This window comes from Gymnogyps californianus, chromosome 1, assembly GCF_018139145.2.
Source record: "Gymnogyps californianus isolate 813 chromosome 1, ASM1813914v2, whole genome shotgun sequence".
NCBI classification, from domain to species: Eukaryota; Metazoa; Chordata; class Aves; order Accipitriformes; family Cathartidae; genus Gymnogyps; species Gymnogyps californianus.
The window spans coordinates 96,961,326-96,983,315 of record NC_059471.1 but is presented as its reverse complement, the minus strand read 5'-3'; the positions used below and the strand labels follow the sequence as shown (position 1 = coordinate 96,983,315).

At 42.7% G+C, this 21,990-nt stretch overlaps 1 protein-coding gene across 2 annotated transcripts; it reads right to left on the bottom strand.

The window, feature by feature from the left end:
- Positions 1-406: 406 nt before the first annotated feature.
- Positions 407-12,322, bottom strand: LOC127027140 (V-set domain-containing T-cell activation inhibitor 1-like). 2 transcript variants are annotated; one of them, XM_050912656.1, is made up of 5 exons: positions 12,277-12,322; positions 11,813-11,865; positions 6,118-6,462; positions 4,842-4,912; positions 407-2,088 (listed from the first exon to the last, which is right to left on the bottom strand). In XM_050912656.1, the coding sequence occupies exons 1-4, from the start codon at positions 12,282-12,284 to the stop codon at positions 4,842-4,844; spliced, it is 477 nt and encodes a 158-aa protein (XP_050768613.1). In that variant the 5' UTR covers positions 12,285-12,322; the 3' UTR covers positions 407-2,088. The 2 variants fall into 2 exon arrangements, with proteins under 2 accessions (XP_050768613.1, XP_050768603.1); XM_050912646.1 differs by having other exon boundaries at positions 4,877-4,912.
- Between the last annotated feature and the right edge of the window lie 9,668 nt (positions 12,323-21,990).

Below are 21,990 nucleotides of genomic sequence, written 5' to 3'. Positions count from 1 at the left end.
GGCACCAGCCAGCACAGTGCCTGCTCCTAAATGCGCAGGTGGGCTGTCCCTTTCCACGGCAGTGAGGCTCTGTTCTAGCCCTGCATGCCCGCATGAAAGTATTTAAGTAATTATACATTTGTTTGCCCAAGAAATTGTCACACAGCTTGCACTTGTGAGTGGAGGTGCTCATGTTGTTCATGTGCCTCATGACACCTTTCGAAAAGTGGAGGGCTGCTTAAGTGGCTGTTAGATTTTTAGAAGTCATACAGTCCTTGAGATGAGGGCAAGCAATTCAGACTTTTGGGAATGACAGACCTGTATGAATTCCACCTTTGGACTTTCTGATTGCACAGGGAGCCTAGCTAACTGTAGGAACAACTGGAATACAAAGAAAGAACTCTTGGAGACCAAGCAATTGCTCTCATCAGGGTTTTTTTTTTAAGTTTTTATTTTTAATCGACTTTTATTTTGAAAAATACATGGAATCTGAGACAAACAGTTGGAGGGTAGGACACAAAAAGACAATCATAGTGTGTACAGTTCTTATATTCAAATCTTCCTGTGAAGTGGGACCCCGGCTGTTAGCTGCTCTGTACCCAGGGTAGCCTAAGGACCAGCTGAGCTTCACTGCAGCAGCAGGACAGGCTGTGCATGGGATTTTGTCTCTCTTCCCCACCATGGGGAAAGGACCCTTTGTTAAGAAGGTCAAAGGTAACTATCTCCTTTACCTCAATGGATACCATTTTAAGCTCTATTTTATTCTGTTCCCTTCCTTGCAAAACAATCCTGTCTCTCCGTTGGAAAGAGGGTGGAACTGTTCCAAATCAACATGACTTTATGTGCATCTGTGTGAGTCACTTCCCTCTGCTTGAGGGCTCAGCCAGAAGGAGTGTGTTGCAGTCACCGCTGTTCACCAGCCTGGGTGAGTAGTTCTCCGGATGCTTCTCAGTTCTGTAATAGGGCGGCTGCAGCAGCTCTGGCCTGAAACAGAACTTCTGCGCTTTCTTGATATTGTTGGCATACAGGATCCTTTCAATCTTAGTTTTACACAGGACATCTGTGCTACCTGAATCGAACATTTCCAGAACTAAACCCGTTTAATTTGCATAGGTATCAGTTACAATTATTCTGACCAGTTTTTAATTCTTTTTTCCTCCAAAGGTACTGTTTTTAGAGAAGTGACATTGTCACAGTAACAATTTCTTATTGCACAGTTCTAGCTTAAGAATCCAGCTGTTGCGCGATGATCACATTTACCTTGCTGTGTTTCACGACAAAAAGAGAAAATACTGAATTCAGCCTTCTAAAGCTTTTGGCTTATTTAGAAGTGGATTTTGTAATAATACATCACTTCCTTCCTCTATGTTGATGTTTTATGAACTTCCATCATCTTTCTCAGTCAGCTTCACCCTTCCGCTGAAGAAATACTACATTTCTTGTGGAAAAAAAGTTGTTACTGATAGCCCATGACGCTTAAGAGTAAAAATAGAAGCTGAAGTTCCACAGGCTCAAGTTTCACAAGATTTCCATCCTTTTGTTTCACAAAACGCGAGCGTCTTCCTACTTCCAGTTTTTATCTGACACAGACGGTAATTACCCCTTCTCCTCCTTTCACTTCTCTTGAAGGACGGCAGCTGAGATCTTAGGCAAAAGATCTCACTAGGGTCAATTATAATGTGACCGTGTAGTTTTGTGAGTCTTTTATCCTGTCATTAAAGCAAAACCACAAAATCCAAAATAAAATGTTCATACCGGCAGCACTGGAACGGGCTCCAAGAAACAAATGAAAAAGCAGACTTGCCACCTCTGAGTTTTGCTGCCTTTGGTTTTGTGGAACACCAAAATGTGGGACATAAACACCTAGTGCTCGGTCTGTTTTCAGCTATTGGTGTTTCTTTCATGTGGCTCTGGAACAGTTGTCATGCTAACCCTACAGAGCTGTTCTGCCCAGCGAGGTCCGCTGGTGAGGAGAACTTCCCAAAGAGAAGGTTGGCTTCCCCAGTTACAAGTACCGAACCCCCAGTGTGACCAGGAGGTGGAAAGAGAGGGGAAGCATAGCCAGACACGGCGCATCAGCAGGGCTTCTGGGGGAAATCTGACTGTATCCTGAAAAATTAAAAAAGAGAAAGTCGGCATGTAACTGGTGGCTTGACAAGAAGTGTATTTGAAGTTTGTGTGATGTATTTTACATGAATGCATTGACGGAAGATTGTTTCTAAAATCATGTGGATTTTGGCTCATTTTCAAAGTTCTCCTTTTTGTGTGTGTGTGTGCCATCCAGAAAAACCAGCCTCAAAGTAGTGTGACAAATCATTTTTTGTCCTTCATAGAAAAGGCACAGACACTCAGCAACAATGAATACAACTTCCTTTTCTGGATGACCGAGAATACTTGTTTAAAATCCTGACAGAACAACAACTAAAAGAGTATAAAATATATTATCATTCTACCTACTCGGGGCCTGAGATAGGCGTTGTGATTAAGAGTCCATAAATAATGGTAATAAGTATTAAAAAGTCTAGGCCACAGACGCTTAGGTGGTAGCAGCACTGTGTGCCACTATTGGTACGTAAGCCACAACGTGGACACACGGCACGGATTAGCCTTGGCACAGATGGTACCTGCAACCTGTGCTGGATTTAGTACCCAAGTGAAAAAAGATTTTGAACCCCTGACTTAAGCCGTAGAGAAATTTTTCCTATAAGTGTTTAGGTCCAAGTCCTTCTCTGGGAAGATCAGGCTGTATATTGTTTTCTGTACCAATTCTTTGGCTGTTCCTATTGCTGTGGTATCAGCTTTCAGTTTGTTGCTGCAGTTAACTTATCGCTAGTAGGGGTGCTTCCTCCCCCTCTTCCTAGGAGGAGTATGCGGTATTAACATGTAAAAAGCAAGTAAACATCGTGTAGTCCTCAGTAACTGTTTGAAATAAATGTAGGATTATAGCAAGTCTCCTGGCCTCTTGTGAACTCTTCCAGGCCTAGGCACTGTCATTTTTCCCAGAAAAAAATTAAAACACATTTTGATCAACCCAGAAGGAGTCTCGCAAGAAACCCAGACTGACAGTAAAATTAGGCTCTTTAAAATAATTAGGAAAAATAATCAATCCAGCAAATAAAGAAAACAGAAACAAAGCAGAAGTGAAGCAGATCAAAACTGTTTCTGTTTTATGTAAAAATAATAAATATCTGCTGATCTGGTTATGATGACTGCAAAGTGTGAGAGCTATTTCTGCATACAGTGTCTTTGTTCTCAGCAGGTCATTTAACTTTTCTAAGTCCCTTCCAAAATAACAACTAATACAAAACAGATTTTCTTCCTCTCTTTCTTAAGAAATTGCTGAAAATAAAATATTGGGAGCCGTGGCTGGTGATTTTCTTTAAAAGAAGTTGACAACAGGAAATATTTTTTCCTTTTTGAAAAAAATTATGTTTCAAAAGTTAGACTTTTGTTCTTTCCTCTATCCCCAAGCCCCCCAAAATCCAGCAGTGCAAGAACCTTCAGGTGTCTGAAGTGTGTGATTCAGTTTGTTCTCCTATAGCAAAGCTGAAACACCCCCTTGTCCCAATCACTTTTTTTTTCCCCAATGAAAATACCTTTTCATGGACAGAAATAGTTTATATTGAAGAAAAGTTGTCATAAAGTTTTCAGCTGAGTCAAACATACATACAACTATCTCCTTTAAATATAGCCTACTTACGTTTTGGTTTTGAGAAACTTCCACTGCCACTGCATTAAAAAGTTTGACCCTTGATAATCTCTTATTTCTTGTGGAAGGTAACAGCTAGAGATATTCTAGCTCCTGTTCTGTTTGCTTTTATAATGTTATAATGTGGTGCTGTGTCACTGAAGGCACATGATACCATCTTGAATTTAACTTCATGTTTTTTAAAGACCTTTAAGCCAGCTAGAGGAGCTATCTTTGGTCTAAAAAGGATTTTTCCTGCAATTTTTCAAGTTGTTTATTGCTCTTGAAGTATGGAGTTGATTTTTCCTGTGTGGTCATGAGATAAAACACTGCAATATTTCTCTTCCTTAGTTTCTATTTGAGTTTATTGCTGCTTAATCTGGCTGCAACGTCATATTGTGGCTGAATTTATTACGTTACCTGTAATATAATTATTGTTATGTAATGGATGATATCTTTCAGCTACACTGAGTAAAATACAGGTTGCAGCTATTGATTTTTATATGACAAAATGTTACAGGTTTGATACTAATTTAGGAGTCTGTAGAGCTAATAAGATTGATTTGGGTTACAAGCAGGATTTTTACGGGAGAATTTGCTGACGATGGCATGTCAGAGCTGGACAGCCCTTCTGTATTGCATTCACTCCAGAAGTGTTTACAAATGACCCTAATGTAGTTACTTCTCTGTAATGATTAAACCTAGGCGTTAGCATCTGCACTATACTTCAGAATTGCCTTTGGATGAGATCTACTTTAGTTTTCCCAGAAGAGCTTATGTGGACTCATTAATCATGTATTTTTAGAATATTTATTACCTTATTTACCCAAAAGGACCCCCAAATCTCTTGATCTGGTAGTTCATTCATACCAAGGTAATTTACAGAGGCCTTAACTCCCAGAATCGTATGGCTTCCGTGTTACTTGGTTTTTATTGATTTTTATGATGCCCATAATGGTGAGTAGCTTTATGGACTAGTGACTGCTGGCACTTCAGTAGTGTTCTTCCTGCAGTCTAGGTCTGTCTTAGTGGTGGAGATATTTTTACCTGTCTGGGACAGCTGTATTTTGCTAGACTTAGTAAGAGAGAACAAGCACCGTAAGTCTATTGGACTTTCTCTATTCAGCACATTTTACCAATCTTGCAAATTCAAATTAAAGCACTGGATAATCACTTAGACACTTAGCAGGTTAAGGAGTATTGCGTTACCAGAAGGGGAAGGAGCCTCCTCAGTACTAGATGGAGCTGGAAAAAACCACAATAATCAGAGTTATTTGTTTGAGCCTAGAACAGAAAAAGGGTACTGATAATTGATCTAAGGGTTAGTGGGTTTTTTTTTCTGAGAACGAATACATTTGTCAAACAAATTGAAAGTTTAAATATGATCACAGAATTAAATCAGAGTAAAAGACACCTTACTGCTCCCAAAAACTAGATGATGAAAACATTTTGATTCTGCATTTTCAAAACACTTTTTTTTTAATTTTGAAAACTGAAAAACATTTCACTTTGAAATTTTCTGAACAGAAGTATTTCACTTTTGTGAATTTTTAAGTTTTACATCTTAAAAACATTTTTCTCTTGAGAATGATGTGCATTAAAACAAAGATATTAAAGGGTTTGTATTACTTGAAAAAAAATTTTTTCTATTTTAAACAGAATGAAATGTGTGGTTGGCCATAATGAAAGTTTCCAGCTGATTTATTCAAGCAAGACACCTTAAAAAACCTATGATTTGTTTTGATGTGTATCCCCTTTTTTAAATTTGCTTTTTCAGTTGGTCAGCTGGTCAAACCCAATGCCCCATCATTCTGCTGACCATGCTTGTAGGTAGCTCAAACATGTTAGCTCAGTTTGGCATTATTCAAGCATGTATTACGGTCTCACTCATTTTCCTAAGGAAGAAAAATCATAATTCTTGTTGCATGTGTCCAGCCTTGCCACCAGATCCAGATCTTCCAGCTGCAAGGGAAAAGGGACTTAGCAACTGCCTGTCTTTCGTCTGAAAGCGTATATGGCCTGGACTTCGGATCCAATTGCCAGACATGAAACTAATCCTGCTTCACAGACCAAGTGCAAACAATGAAATAAACTCTCCCATTCCTCTGGGACAAGGTGGATCCAGGACAGTACAAACCCATAAATAACCAAATGCTTAAAAGTCGGGGAGACCTCATTATTCATTAATGTCTCCTGCAAAGGGAGGGGAAAGAGGCAGGTGGCTTGCCTTCGGAAGTCCTGCTGCTTCTGTGGATATGCTGTGCTGAAGCTTAACAAAGATGCATTTTTTCTCCCTTCTCACTTATTCTTCCAACAAAAACAAGGAACAGAGTGAAACTGAGTGAAGATTTGCTTTAGAAATTGAAGTCATCCCAGTCGATGGCCATGTATGGCTTGTCAACAAGAAATGCTGCCCTCAACTCCTCCTCTGAACTAAAAAAAAATCTTACCTGATACAATGAGTTTAATTTTAGATTTCTGTGTTTTGTTGGGATGATCCCCAGTCTGTTTGTAGATGCAAGTATATACAGCTGTGTCCAGTAACTGGACATTGGAGAGCTTTAAGGAAAAGTTGCCATGTTTCGTCTGGTCCAAAAAAAGACTAGTTCTGCCATGGTAACGTTTGTCCTGGAACGTCAGCGAATCTTGCCCGTTGTGAAAAAAGTGCACTAAGACAGAGTCTATCTGCCAGTAGAGCATTGAATTGGAAAGGATCAGGTCTCCAGGAGAGGTGGTGGTGCAAGGCAAAACGACAGTTTCTCCAACAAATGCATGGCACGTTGTGTCTGGTTGACCTGGAATAAAAAACAGACAACTTTCTCAGTGCGCAGCAGAGCTAGGGACACCAGGTTTCCTATAACATGGCTTCATCACACCATCATTGCCTGTCTTCCTCCTGCTTCTTCTGCCCATGTCCTCCTGCTCCCAGCCAGGCAGGAGGCAGTATGTGCTATGCCAGGACTGAGGGCCATGTATGCTCAGTGTCCAGCCAGCTGTGCAGCACGACAGATGTTGCTCTGCGCAAGTTGCCTTCACTTTGTCAGTGTGGGTGCTGCTTGAACCTGTCTCCTTAGCCGGTGATTTTTCTCCCAGCTTCTGGGGATCTTAGTCTTCGACATCAGGTGTCTGATTTGATTTCAATTAATCGATCAGTTCACAAGAGGAAAAGGGGATGCAGGGAAGTGAAGATGGGCAGACATGATTAGGCAAGTTTTGGTTCTGTAGGAAGTCTGGCTGAAAAAAGGAGAAGCGTGAAAAGGGTCTTATATCAGCAAGAGAAAAGTCCTGGATGAGTCTGGTCTCTCCCAACTCCCTTGCTCGTCTATCAGATCGTGGCTCCCAATTTGTAATTAATGTGCTAGAGGCCCCCGTCTCCCTTCTCCTGCGACATCTTGCAAAGGGTCTGACAGAACAGGGCTTTTTTCTGGAGGTTTGGCTTGGTGCACTCTTGCTAACACCTGTCCTGTGGCCTCTCATACTCTTTGGTGGAGTTATTCTCCCAGCACCCCAGAAAGAAGGTCTGTCATTCCCACTTTAGGTAAATTACTTTTCCAAGACCTTGGGGAGGCAGATATTTTGAACGGGTGGCCTGGACATCGGGCAGAGATGTCACCAACCTTACCAACCAGTTCCAGCACAGGCAGGAACCGGGGTGAGGGTAGCCTGCTGGTGAACAAACAGGCAGACAGGCAGAGCAAGAAGCCAGATGCATCTCACTTATACACACTGTTCATTTAATAACTGTGATACTAATTATTTTTATAAATTCTTCCAAGTTAGTTGAAAGTATACTAAAACTTGCACAAATGGAGGAGTCTGCCACTGTCATGTAGGACAACTCTTACTAGATTGTGCTGTTATTTTCTCTAGGGGAAGACTGGGTTAGGGAAGAAGGTTTTTATGCATTTATAAAGCATAGACAACTAGGTATTTTCAGCACAAAATGTGGGCTTAAATGAACACTTTGACCAAACCTGTTTCATAAAATGATTTTACAAATTAAAATGCAGATGAATTAATTTGGATGGAAAACTCATCCCCAGCAGGGAGCAGAACAAAAGCAGCATGAGTCTGCGATTGTGCCAAGAAGAAAAGCTAAAATTAACTGTGAAACCACTCAATCTGTTTGCATGGCCAAAGTTCTGTGAAGCTGTCATGGTTTAACCCCAGTCAGCAACTCAGCACCATGCAGCCGCTTCCCCCTCCCCCCTCCCAGTAGGGGAGGAGGAGGAAAGGGAAAAATAAGTAAAACTCGTGGGTTGAGATAAGAACAGTTTAATAACTAAAGTAAAATATAATACTAACAATAGTAATAATGAAATATAATAATAGTAATGAAAAGGAATATAACAAAAAAAGGAACGGGGGGAAAATTAAAAAAAAACAGTGATGCACAATGCAATTGCTCACCACCCGCTGACCGATGCCTGAGCAGCGGTCTGCCCCTCCCGGTCAACTCCCCCCTGTTTATATACTGGGCATGACGTTCCATGGTATGGAATACCCCTTTGGCTAGTTCAGGTCAGCTGCCCTGGCTGTGCTCCCTCCCAGCTTCTTGCACACCTGCTTGCTGGCAGAGCATGGGAAACTGAAAAGGCCTTGGCTTAAGATAAGCGCTACTTAGCAACAACTAAAACATCAGAGTGTTATCAACATCATTCTCACGCTAAATCCAAAACACAGCACTGTACCAGCTACTAAGAAGAGAGTTAACTCTGTCCCAGCTGAAACCAGGACAGAAGCATAAGGGGTAAATAATCAGACTAAACATAGAAATACATGTTCTTGGTCACAGTGTGGTCATTCCTGTGTTCTAGGCCTGCACCAGCTCTGTGCATATATTGGGCTAAAGGCCAAAGGGAGTCCCAATTCCCCCTTGAAGTCACTGACATCAGCCAGGGCTCAGCTTGTTACACGCGCAGGCCTCTGTTACTGTATTAATCGGTGTCTGTTTTGAGGCTTGTTTGGTGTCACATTGTGTCCATCCAGACATAAAAGCAGAAAGAAAAGTATAATTCAGAAAGCTAAATCGCAGAGCCAAATAAGTATCTTCGATTATAACTCCATCACCAATCATCTGCTTTCCTTAGGTTTTCAGATTTTTCAGCTGAAAATCCCAGTCTACTTTTGCCCAAAAATGTAAACTTTTAGCTGAAAAAAACACATATCCCCAGTGCTATTTCTGGCTGTCGGTGGAAGGAGACTCCCCTGACTGCATGGAGAGCTCAACCATTTTCAGACCGTATCAGTCGCTGACCAGGTTTTGCTTCTCAAGGGGAACCTAAATTACAACAGTATCCAAACAAGGGTCTTTATTTATAATAAAGTTCAGCCTCCACTGCACTGTACCCTTACTGCCACAGCACGTATGACCCTACGCTCCCCGAGGAAACTGCCTCAGCCCTGCAATTAGTGACACACCCCGGCAGGGCCATCAGCTGTACCCAGCACGCCTAGAAGGGCCACCGCCAGCTGAGGAAGGGCAGGGAGGGGTGGGAGCAGCCTGAGGCCCATCCCTGAGCTGTTTGGGCCTGGGGAGCCAAGCAAGGCTGTGGCGCAGCGGAGTCTCTCTGAGGCAAGGCCATGTCTGAAAGCGGACTGCGGTCATGGCTGACCGCGGTTAGCTAACCACAGCGGGGAGATGAGGCTGCTGCAGGTGTTCTGTAAGCCCTGGAAGAAGTGAGCCTCTGGAAGAGCTTTCTGGTGGGAAGAGTCCTGTCCACAGGATGCCATTAGGAGAGAGAGTGCTTGCAACGTATGGTGTTGCACATGGATGAAGAAAAGATAATCCTGAAATCAACAAAACTTGTAGCTCTGTTCAGAAAAATGGACAATAAGCATTTGCTTAATGAGCAAAAGGGAGAAAGAGTGTTGGTCCTGTCTCCTGATTGTGGTCACTTCTAAATTTCATATTGGTTTTAGAAGTGCATCTCTTGGCTTTTTGGCTCTTTATTCTTTTTCTGAAGATGGAGGACAGCGGTGCCCAGCATATCTGAGCCTAGCATAACCGTTCCTTTCCTGCATGATAACAGTGTACAAAACCTTGTAACACTTGTGATGACTCTATAAACACCCATGGGGTTCAAACCACCCTGCCCTACACTGCTTTCAGCTGGTAAAACCAGGGCAGCAGGAGGCAAAAAAAGGAGGCACTGCTGAAGTTGCCTGGGACAAGAACAGGTGACTGAAACCTGGCTGTAATGAGTTATTTAACAGAGCCTACAGCTGCATGAAGTCTTTTGTAGATGGGAAGAGCAGACTTTTGGGTACAAGTCAAATAAGTGCTGTTATGGAAGCCAGTCATGAGAAGAGAAAAGTCATGCTGAAGACTGGTGATGCTGTGTTAAGCTTCTCACTCAGGTGATTGATGCACCAGGAGGTGTGGAAGCAGAGAGCTTCCTGGCCAAAAAACCGAAGCAGCCGTGCAGTGGGGATGGTGGCAGCTGCTGCTGGGGTGTGCGAAGCAGGGCGAGTAGCGCTCATCTGATCTACCTGGTAAGCTTTGCATGTGGAAGGTGCAGTTCTCTACCTTGGAAAAAATGCATGTTGGCACACAGCTTTCACTTGCAGTTGTAAGACTCAAATGTAAAGTGAGATGAGTTTATTTTGTGGTTTGTTTGTTTTTTTTTTTTTAATTGCGTGTTTTAAATATTGCCCAAATGTTTAAGACTATCAAGGTGAAGTTGAATGTGCTAATTTAACCAATCTGTAAGATTCCTACAATGAGAAAACACTGCTGCTTCAGTATCCAAAGTGTGGTGCAGGGAAGCTCATAAAGACTGGGCTTTTTTGTTTCTCCCTCCTTTCCCCCCTGAAGATGATCTAGGGTAATCATCTTTGTTTATTAATTATATATTGCTTGTACTGGAGGAATCTGGGATGCCAGTAGGTGATCTAGAATTTATGCCTTGCGGAAAAGAGCCTGGAAGTGGAAAGCTCTTGAGTGTGTCTCTCAAGTTCGCTCTGGTGATAGTAGCACAGTTCTGACACTAGACAAAGTAGTTTAATAGTGGAAGTAATGAGTTAAGTAGAAAAATGTTCCAGTGTTAGAAACAAGGCAACAGGGAATTTCTTGGGTTTCTGAGTACTTATGAGCTCAAACAGAAATGTGTTACCCTGACAAGGTAGTGTGTGATTCCTTACAGGCTTATGTCTCATCTACATGCAAAAGTATTTTGGGGAGGGTAGGGGTTCTTTGCAATCCCAGTTGCTTGCTCAGGAACACTGAACTTGAATTCCCTTATTTTAGGCGGGGGGGGGGGGGGGGGGGAAACAGTCAAAGCGTAGTCACTTAGATGGCTCCACATGCTTGCAGGTGTACTCAGCTACTGAAAGAGCAGATCTTGAGTGGCAATAGACTTTTCATACTGCTCTGTGGAGGCACATGAAAGTTTTCCCTAAATATGTCAGTTGTGCCTCCAGAAGAGAGAGGGAGACTAGTTCCAGATGAAGTGTAACCTCCTGAACCACTGCAGTGCCTGGTAAACGTGAGGCACTTCAGGGCAAACAGGGGAGTCTTGACCACACACAGAGGTCTTAATATTGCTGAATTAAAGCCTCAGATAAAGAAATTACAGGGAGTTGCCCCTGCAGCTTGTAGAAAACTCTCTCACCGCCACATACTAGTGTATCTCTTTCATAGGGAAGATCATATCTAATCTATGTAATGTCAGAAACCCAACTCTGCTAGAACTTGGCAGAGCATGTGCAAAGATTCAGGGAGAGAGACTGCTGCTGGGCTCCAGTCCTTTCACTTACTTGGTTATGCCTGTAGTGAGCCCAGCAACTTAATGAGTTTAAATACAAAACCAGATGCAAGGCAGTTGGGGGTTGTGAAGGATGAGATTCCAAGTCATCCTTAACATTATGGAAATGGTAGGGTATTTTTAAGGATGTGGGCAGTATAAACTTTACAGGTAAATATTTGTGGGCCTGAAACACCTTAACCTTGAAACCACTTCTTTCAGATGTAGAGGTTTATCTGAAGGTTATCACCTGTGCTTCCAAACCTTGGACTGTGATGAAATATATTCAAAGCAAAGCATGTATTTGTTTTGTTTTGCTCCAAGATTCTCAGTTTGCAGTTTGTGTATTCACATATAAATACTTCCACAAACTCCTAGATGTGTATTATAGTATATTTACCTCTGGGTAGAGACGCAAACAGTAAGCAGGCAACCATCCAGAGAGCAGTCTCCCTAATAAAGTGAGAGAGAAATGCCAAATGCTTTGTTAGAATGCTAGAGCAGAGATCAAAGACCTTTTCTCTGGCATAATTTATGCCCTGTTTCACAACTCCCTCATCTGTGAAGAGAATTTGGCTATGAAGCTGGATGGGTTAGAAACCCTATCTTGTCTTGTTGTCTAGTCTTGGTGTGGATTGTATCTCCTGCCTATAGATCTGAGGTTTCTTAATGGTCATAATGGGATGGGGCTTCTGTCGCAAACACCAGACCCATACTTCCTGCTTGCATTCTCATGTGGACAAAGTTAATTGCGTATACATAGTCATAGTTTGTTCTTGAGATTATTTTCTACTGATAATTAAACGAAATTCCTTCTGCCCCCAAGCTTCAGCTGCTTCGCAGCACAAGAAAAGTGTAGCTTACCATTTCATTTTTGTGCCTTCCCAGCCCTTAGGAATCCCTCCCTGTCGCGAGCTTCACCAGGCACTCCAGCTGCTACTTCTATTTCTGCAAAAGAGTGAAAGGCTCTTAATTTTTGTTGCCATAAGCATTTCTCCAGAAGGGGATAGGTTGTTTACTAGTACTTTGTTTGCTGTGGTTCAGTCTGTTTTCTTTCACTCTGTGTGTATAATACACACAGTGTATTATTATATACACTCTCTATATACACTCTGTGTATATAATACAGAGAGTGTATACAACAGTGTGTATTTACACTCTGAATACACTCTTACAATACACAGTGTATTTATTTTCATGGGTAGGATGGATGTGAGTCACAAGCTGTGCACTGACTAGCCCTGAGCTTTCAAAAAGGTGGAGGGATTCTTGCTCTGCAGCCAGCTGAGATCAAAGAAGCTGGTGAAACCTAATAGGTATTATTAGGTTATCTTGATATTATTATCAAGAGCTGTAGACACCATCCCTCAGACTACCAAATACCACCCAAGCTGCATACCTACGAACAAAATACAGACACGGCTAATAAGCCTATAAGGAAAATGCTACTTAAAGGAGCTTCTTTGAGGAGGCTGTTAAATCGGGTACTTTCTCAGAGGGGGGGTGCGGAAACAGAGCCGGGGGAAAGAATGTGGGTTTCGGGCTTCCTCTCCCTGTCCTCATAGCATCTTGTAGCTTAAGAAGTACAAATATCTGAGTGATTGTTCCTCCCCAGCGTGCTCCAGAGATAATGCTGACGGTGGAATTAGTGGTTTAGCCAAGGTCCTCTTCCCGCCGAGGCAGCTCTGTCTGGGGAAGGTGCTGGTGCTGTTCTCCTGCCTATTGCTCCTGGTGCAATGGTGCTTCCTGGGGTGAGCAAGACCCGAGAGCTGGATTTCTGTGTTTCTCCCTCTCTCCTCATGGCCAAGCCCTGGTTAGGCTTCATTTACGAGCACCTTCCTGATACTCCGTGCAAGCCATCTGCCATCTTTGGCTTCTTTGACATTAAAACCAGTGTGTCCTGCGTGCTTTTGATGAACTTCTCCTCCCTCCCTGTTGTAATGGTTATTGTTTCAAGCAAGGGTATAAATTTGTGCAAGGTGAGCTTATTCCCTATGTGTTTCCTTCCTGCCTGCCTTTTGTAAATGAAACTGAGGCACTGATGGCCGCTCTTATCTGCCTGACTAGTCCTCCATGGTACCCCACGGAGTTTATCCTCCCTCTCAGCTTTGTACAGATGTTCCACTCCACGGAAGGCTGCTCTGCAAAAATACCAGGAGCAAACTTATCCTGCGCTCTGGCCTGGAACTGCGGCAAGAACGGGGAGGATCTGGAGGGACCAGGGCTCCACACCAACTTGCTGTTATGCAGCAGCAATGTCTTTTGCCAGGCTGAAGGAAGGCAGCCTAGCAGCTGGTGCTCTGCAGCTGTCCTCTGTAGTGGTACTGTGGCCGTGCCCACTCTCTGTAGGTAAAGGGGGTCCTAATGATATCTCTGTACGCAGAAAGAACTAAAAATTTGGTAGGTGTGGCCAGCTAACAGGTCTGTGTAAAGGTGCAATAGCAGCAGACAGGAATGAACCAAAAGCCAGAGCTCCTAGAAGTGATGTCATTCTTGTGAAGAGTCAGTCATTTTCTAACAGTTTTGATTCTGACTCAAGAACCACATGAAGGTGGCTGTTCCAGCCCAGCCAGCTTGTTTGCATCTCTGGCTGGCTTACTGCCACAGAGTCCCTGTGGGGTTTCTGGTTCTCACAAATGCGTGTACAAAAGTCTTGGACTGGGGGGAAGTGGGATCAGACCTGAAATAACAAATTGCATCTGAATTGTATGTGAATGTTGAGCTCTCTTGCCATCCACGTGCTTTTGTTACTTCCCTACTGAAGTTTAAGCTTGTGCATAAAGAAGGAGCAAGGCAGGTCTTGCTTTAGGAAGCAGTATTTAACTGCAGGAATGCTTCCAACTGGTCTAGCTGGAGAATTGACCCTTAATTTAGCTTAATCCAGTGCTGTTTAGTTGAAATAACATTTCTTTCTGGATTGAGCTGACTCTGCTTGGAACAAAAATGTTTACACTGAGCCTCCACAAGGATTGTTCTTGGTACGCTGAAAGGGAGATCTGCTCCTGTCTGTGCAGTTCAGCTGGTGCAACATGTTTCAGTCACCACATGGATCAGCATTTAAAATAATTAGCTTCTATTTGATATTTCACATCTTTTTTTTCCTTGTTTTTAAGTGCTGATTTAAATGAAATGGATGTTTAGGAAACTAACAAATAATTTTTTTCTTTTAAATTTGAAAAAAATTACAAAGTTGATCCATTTACTGTTCATTTTAATCTGACAAAGGAATTATTTAGGACTTATTTTCAGAGGTTAAAACAATTAACTGAGTAAGGCTTTGCAGTGAAGAATCACTTCCTGAAGAATTAAAATACTAATGAATAACTTTTTAACATGCTAACCTACCTGAAGTAACTAAGGCATGCGATTTAATTAAAGCATATGATTAAATTGCAAAACTCTGAACTTCTTGGCAATGTCTCTGTCATCCAACTTTCATGTCATGTGTACGAGGCCATTTACTGAACACGTTAGCTCAGCCTGCAATAAAATTAAATTAATCAAGTAGACAAATAACCAAATGTTCCCAGTGCCTGTAGAATAGCAGAACTTTGTGTCCCAAAGTAAATTGATTCAACTTGTCCCTTTCCAATGCAGGAAGCGTGGGGGTGAGAAAGGGTCTAAATGCTACTGTTGAAGGCTTTACGCACTTGGAACACTAAAACTCTCCCTTTAAAATAAGTTAAGAAAATGGTATTTTCCATAAGTGCTCTGTTAACCCTGGAAATAGTGTTGCTGCGGTATATTAAGGACATTCCCCTGTGAACAGCTCTACTGGTCAGGGCAGCTGAGGTGGCAGGAGGGGAAAATGCCGTGGGTAGAGATGAGCCAGGGAGGGGCCCATGTTGTGTGCAGATGGGTTTTTTTGTTGTTGTGTTTTGTTTTTTTTTTTTCCTATCACCATAAACCTTGCTCTGAATTCTGTGGGCAGCAATTTGATCACCAGGGATGGTGCAGCTGGAGTGTGACCAACCTGTGATCATACAGCGGGCAGCAGTTCTGGTGGCTGAGCAGCCAGGTTATGGTACCGGAAAAACCAGCTGGTTTCAGTGATCAGTCCAGCAATGGCTTGTAGCCACGGTGCGCCTGTATACTTTCACTGCAAAGAATGATCAGTTTGGCATCTAGACCGGAAAGGACCTGGGAACTGAAAATCTAGAGAAGGATTGTGAGAGGCTGTTATGGGACGATGGGCTGAAGTAGGGTGCTGGCCAGGGCAGGGAAGGAGATGCTGAGCTGGAATCCTTTTGACACGGAGGAGGTACCTCTGTGTGGTGACCACCAAGTGTGACACTGATTTAGAAGTCGTGAACTAAGTGGACATGACAGTTTGGATGTTATATTGAAGGGATTGATTTACTTGCCAGGTCTTCTGCTTCATTTGCCAACCTCCAGTACTGGCTGAGTAACGTAGGTAATGCAGCTGGGCATGGAATGAATGGTGATACAAGTTTGAACAGGCACCAGCTGGAGAAGACACCAGTAATTCTGAAAGGATTAGCCAAAATCACCTAGCAGATGAATGAAGGCCGCTGCCAAGAAGGAAATTGCTCGTTATGCATGTGGCAAAGCTTTGTAGCGTAGTCACCGATAGTTTCTTCAAGTATTTCCCCCACACCCCTCTTGTATGCCTTTGGCTTTTGAGAACAGATTTATGCGAGCCTACTGTTGTTACTGATGCTTGTAGGAGGATGGGGGGACCTTTCTCCCAGACTTTGTGAAATCTTGAGAGCACCCTGAGTAGAGGAATGTTGCCTTGCTATTCCTTATCCCCATCAAGGCAATTTTCTGTCATTTCCTTAAACGCTCTCCGCTCATGTAACCACGCAGTCCTTTTACCTTTAGATAAAAGCTAATAGCTAGTAGAAAGCTAATGAGTGAGCTTGCAAGCGGAAATTACGGTCTGGCTTCTTGGAGAAAGTTCTTATGATGCAACCATCTGTACCGAAACTGGGTGATTACTTCTGATCTTATCTGAAAGCAACTTGTAAACAAAGTGAGGCATCATTTAGAGACCTGTCCTATAATTAGTTCAAGGAAAGATATTTAAGATATCTCAGTGAGGGACATGCTGGCATGTATCCAAAAATGACAGTGGCTTTCTCTTTTAGCATTTTAGGTTTTGAAATAAATTACCATAACTTGAAAGCAATTTTCTGGGGATTTGTGAGCAGTGGCAGGTAGTGTTCCATAGTTAATCGCTGTGTGATTCACCCTCTCAGCTCAAGGCAGTGGGAAGAAGTGCCCTTTGCCTCCTGAGGCACTGTATGGGGCTTGGGGCTGCAAAATGTGCTGTGGTGGCAGCCGAGTCTTGGATTGGGATCCTTATCTTCAGGTGCACTGTAGCAAACTTCATGCACTTGTGAGGGCGGCTGGTCTGGTTTTCATATTTGTTTGTTTTAGCAAAGTTTATAGCTGTTTAAAACTCTCTGAACTTGTCCTTATCTGCTGTGCACTGGAGTGCTGTGTACTCTGTTCGTGCTCCCTCTCTTCCCTCCCTGTGCTCCTGTCACACCACCTATGCTGCGGAGGTGGTGGGTGGAGTGCTGGCTTTGGGCTTACTTAGGTTTCCCCATGCTGCTGGAATTTCCCATTGCCTATTTATGGCCTATTGTGGGCCACAGTCAGGCTCTGGGGACTGAAAGTTTGTTATCAAATGCATATCTAATCTGAAGAGTTACTCCTTTTCAGGGATAAAGAATGAATGAGTGATGGTGCATGACTTGCTCCCAGTGGAAAGCTGTACCCCATACAAAGTACTGCAGCAGGAACTGACACACCTTCCCCTGGCCTTGAAAAAATAGTTTTCATAAGGAGGAATTTATCCATGTGTATAGAAATAAAACATGTGAGGGAAGCAGAAATTACAGTTTATAGCTGATCAGAGTTTCCAGGATTCAAACACAAACATCTTTCCAAAGGTTTGGAGGAAAATAGTGAAACTCTGGATGTGTCTGGTCAAAAAGGGAGTGTGTATGAGCTAGCACACTTGGTAAACTGGAACGCTCAGGAAATTAGACTTTATTCTTGATTTCAGAATAACCTTTCTAAATAGCTCTCAGACTAAACTGAAATTGTTTGCGGCTTTGCAAAATGGGAAGGGTTTGGGTGGCTCAGGGGACTGATGCTAAATGTGGCATGTTTCATTTCAGGTTTTGGAAGGAAGGAAGCACGCTCTTGATACGCAAGTGAGCAGAATTCAACACTGACCAAATGATGCTACAGTCTTGTGGGTATTTAGTGGTTTCATGTTATGTTTGGTCTGACTGAATTCTCAGGCAGTCAAGATCCATGCCATCCATATTTCCAGGTGTCATTTCTGAGGAATTTCATATCTGTCATCTGCTTGATTCCCTTGGGCGAAGGTCAATCCAGGGACTAGAAGGATGTCTGTACACAGATCCCAGAGGGACGTTGTGTCACTGCTGCCTGTGGGGTCTGTGTTAGGCAGTTTTGCATGGCAACTGTCTGTACTTTTCAGTAGCGGGCTCTCATCCCATTCTCTTAAAACATGCTTTATCCTCTATGTAACATAACTTTTGTGCTAGATTTAGCAGTTAGGTTCTCAAGAGAACGCTGCTGCTGTATAGAATGGCAGGGCAGTGCCTTTCATTTGCTTGCTTTCTGTTGGAACAACTCTTGACTTAGGGAGCAATTTCTGCCCTCTGAATCCCTAGCAAGTGTTCCCAGCCTCACCTATCCCTGGCTTGCATATCATAAGTCCTCCTGGGTTTCTGAGTGCTGCAGATTTGACACTGTCTGGGTGGAAGCTGAGGAAGCACAGCCTAAGCAGCATATGGTGTATCCCACCCTTTGCCCGGTCTTGTGCTTACTGGGTGAGACTTACTCCCTGTGACTAGTGGCGTGCGGTGGTCTCATGCCCTTTTATGAAACTCTTGAAGAGAAACCAAAAAGTCACTGTTCCTTTTTGTAATGTCTTTCTGACAGCTCCCCCAAAAGTTCCTCTCTTTCTCAATTCCTTTTTGCTCTTCTGAGAGTTTCCACTGCTCTTTATCTGGCAGTTCCAACAAAATGTTTTTTCTCTTTTGATGAATAAATTCTTCTCAAGAATAAAGAGCTGTTCTTTCAAGAGACTGCAGTTACATGAAAAAGGCATAGTCACATGGGTTTTTTTGTTCTGCCATTTAGAAATCCATAGCCTTAAAGAAGTAGCTCACAAGTGACAATGCAGAAAGAGGCAAGGGTTCCTTCAGCTGAATCAATATTGTGTATTTTTTTCTGACTTTGGAGGCAGTTCCTGTCTGAACATCTGCTTCTAGCACTCTCTGGGTGATGTTTTGTTTACTGTTGTTTAACCTCTGAAGATAGAAGTATTGTAGAGTAAAATGTTAACATGGAAATAAGGACTTTAATTTTTCGTTCTTCACTCTGGGTTTTTTTTCCTCTGGCATCTGCTCAAACTGACCCTTAAATCAGTGGCGTTACCTTATTCTGGAGCACTCGATTCAACAACGAAGCAGCTAAGCTCATGCTTAGATTCCCTTATGTGAGGAGTCCTGGAGACATTGTTAAGTTAACTGATGTCAGTAAAAACCTTTGTTGGATTAATACAACACTGACCAATACTAATATTTCTAAAGCGGATGATCTGAAGCAAGTTGTGAAAATGAGACCTGGTTTTGAAGAGAGAGATGATCCAGTTTGGGTTACTAGTACCACTTTGGAGTAAAGAGCTCACCTTCTGTGAAAGCGGCTCTCAGTGGGTGCCTACTTATTGCCATAACCTCTAAAAAGCTTAGTTAGCCCTCTTACTGCCTGTGAGTGTGTGTGAGGTTCTTGTTGGCCATACGCTGAGGAGAAACTTGTGTAGGCTGTATTGGGGTAGGAGAGAAGATGGGTGAAATGAAGTTATCTCACTGCCCTCCCTCTGGCCCTCTCAAGTACCTAAAGGTGGTTTGGTTTTTTTTTCTTTAGCTGGTATGTCAAGTGATATGAATCCCTGTATGTAGCTCCTCATAAACCAGATACAGGCAAGAAGAACCAAAATGGATTGCAATACATGAGAAGTTCTTGCATATTATGGGTGTGGTTGACAGGTATTTCTCCTTGCCTTTCTATGTCTGTCTTGTGGCCTTTCCCTCCCACTGTAGTTATGACTTGCTTTAAAGGGTTTTGTGCCATCTGGATTACAGATTCCTTATGTGAAATAAATCTTTCTCACTGAAGGACTGGATTGTCTAATGCGGCCGTTAATCTGTTACTTGTAGAAACATCCCTACACTGAAATGTCTCCACCTAGATTAAATTTCTGCAGAGAGTTTGCAGCTCCATCATTCAATGGGCTAAGCTCCTCAACTTGCATCTATGTTGGAAATCTCATGATTATTTGAACTCTTCCTTTGTTACTAAGCCCCTGCAGAGGGACAAGGACTTCCCGGTACATGCACAGCTACACATGTACGGAGCTGGTTCAGGCTTCTTGGAAAAACAGGCTAAAAGAGGGTATTGCTGCCAGAAATCATGTAAAGGACAGAGCAGGGCTAGTGGCTGGTGAAGAAATGGGTGACACAGGGTGCTGTGTCCTGCTACAGAGGGATGGGCATAGCAGGAGCAGCAGCTGCCTCGCGCTTCCCAGCTCCAGCCAGCCACCAGCCCTCTGGTTCAGCAGGGCTCTCGGTGGTTTAAGCGAGACCATGTTTTGCCTGCATCTCAAGCTGGGCCTGCTGTCCTGCAAACGCTGAAGCAGGCATGTGGTCTGCTCTCTGCCTAGCACGTAGGTTATCTCAGCAGTCTTTGATTTCTTCCACTGCTTACAGCCGATAAGTATCATGAACGTGATTCCTTTTATCTTTGTTCTCCATCCCATCTGTACAGTGTCTTGACAGAGTGCACCTGAAGGGCCATAAAACTTGGGGAGGATATAAGTCGACAATAATTGAGTTACTGAACACAAAGTAAAAACAGTAGTGAGCTATTTATACTGTAAAGTTCCAATGCAAAAAATTATCTTTTTTTAGACTGACGAACTGTCAGCATTTAGTGTAATAATTTCATAAATGTTTGTGGTGATGGCTTTAGCTGTGTCTTGCTCAATATATTATCCATTTTACAGGTGTGGTTTTTTTCTCTTCAGTCAGCAGTTATCTTTCACACCGAGCCAGGATTATAAAACCCCCTCGGTAAATGTTATTAGTCCAAAGAAGGAAAGAGGAAAACTCCCTCCCTTTGAACTTTCAAATTCGTATAGAGGATAAAACCTGGTCACAAGGGAGAGAGAGAAAGGGAAATTCTGGGGGACTTTCCTAGGAAGCAGAAGGGAAACTATTTCAGGCTCAAGAGACTGCTTTGAGCTGATGGGATAGTCAATAAAATGTCTTTATTACTTTGTTCAATGCCTTGTCTAGGAGGAAGTATAACACACTAACACCAGAGAATTTCTATTCTCCAAAATTACTTTCCAGTTCAATACTGTGACAGCAGGGAAAATCCTGGCCTGCAGATGCTTATTTTTGCTGGCAACTGTTGCCAGCAAACAGGCTCAAGGACTACCAGTTGCTTTTCTGGATCATGAGTCCTCTCTCTTCTTAGCTATTTAAGTTGCATATTGTAGAAACCACCTTTTTTCCGAGACAAGATGATGTTGTTAGTGACACACAATTCCGCTAAAATACAATAGTCAGTTTATTTTTTCCTCTGTCAGACCTGTTACTAGACAATACATCTCCTCCCTGACTTGTAACCCTACAATCAGTTGGATCCATATTTCCTGACAGGTGAGAAAAGGAAGAAAGTTGGATGAAGTTCAGAAAATATTTATTATTGTCCTCTAGGAAGGTCATAAGTATTCATCAACGAAGTGGTGAGCCTCACAGGTAAATTAGGCTAATTAGCAGCCAACGCTGTTGTAGTTGCTGCATTGGACATGGAAACACTTGGAATGGTGGGTCTGAAAAAGGAAGCTCAGGATGCCAGGGTGAGAGGAGAAAAAGAAACTGAGGTTAACCAAGGTTGGTATAACTTGTCTTGGCTCTTCCCCAGAGAATGATGTTAAGCTGTGACTGAACTGACTGAGCCCCATGCCAGGCACCTCGCTGAGGGTTTGTACACCTAGAAGACAAACTCTATGGCAATGGCTCCTCTGAGCGAGAGGAACCACCTGAATCACATCCTGGGTTTTTCTACTAAGCTACAAAACACAGTTTGTTGAACATGCTTATAAGCAACTGTTCATCGTAAAGTCTTTATAGTTCTGGAACAAATCCTGGGGCCAATCAATGGTATTAATTAACTCACTGATGTCAGAGCTACTGAACTGAAAGGAGCTGGTCTCTCTAGGACCATTGCTCTGTTAAATCAAAAGTGAAGGTGTCTGGGTTTTATTTGTGGTTTGTTTTCTTTTAATTGTTGCAAACAGACCTGCAGCTGCAGTTTGTGAGAACTTTTTGAGGGAGGAACTGTTTATAGAACAACTTTCCCTGAGAGTAATTCACAGCATGTACCTGTACAACCTGTGTCCTAACAAAGTATCTCTGATATTCCTGCATGTTCTGGTGGCACCTTTTCTTATACAAGGAAAAACAGATAAGTGCAATGAATGTAAATAACTAAGAAAAGGAA

Bases quoted from the DNA above. Each gene is read 5' to 3' on its own strand.
- LOC127027140 (XM_050912646.1), bottom strand. The intron at 4,913-6,117 runs GTAAGATTTTTT...GGTTTTTTCCAG, and splicing joins AATTAAACTCATTGTATCAG to CTCCATCTAGTACTGAGGAG. The intron at 2,089-4,876 runs GTAACGCAATAC...TTAATTTTTCAG, and splicing joins GGAGGCTCCTTCCCCTTCTG to GATACAGTCAGATTTCCCCC.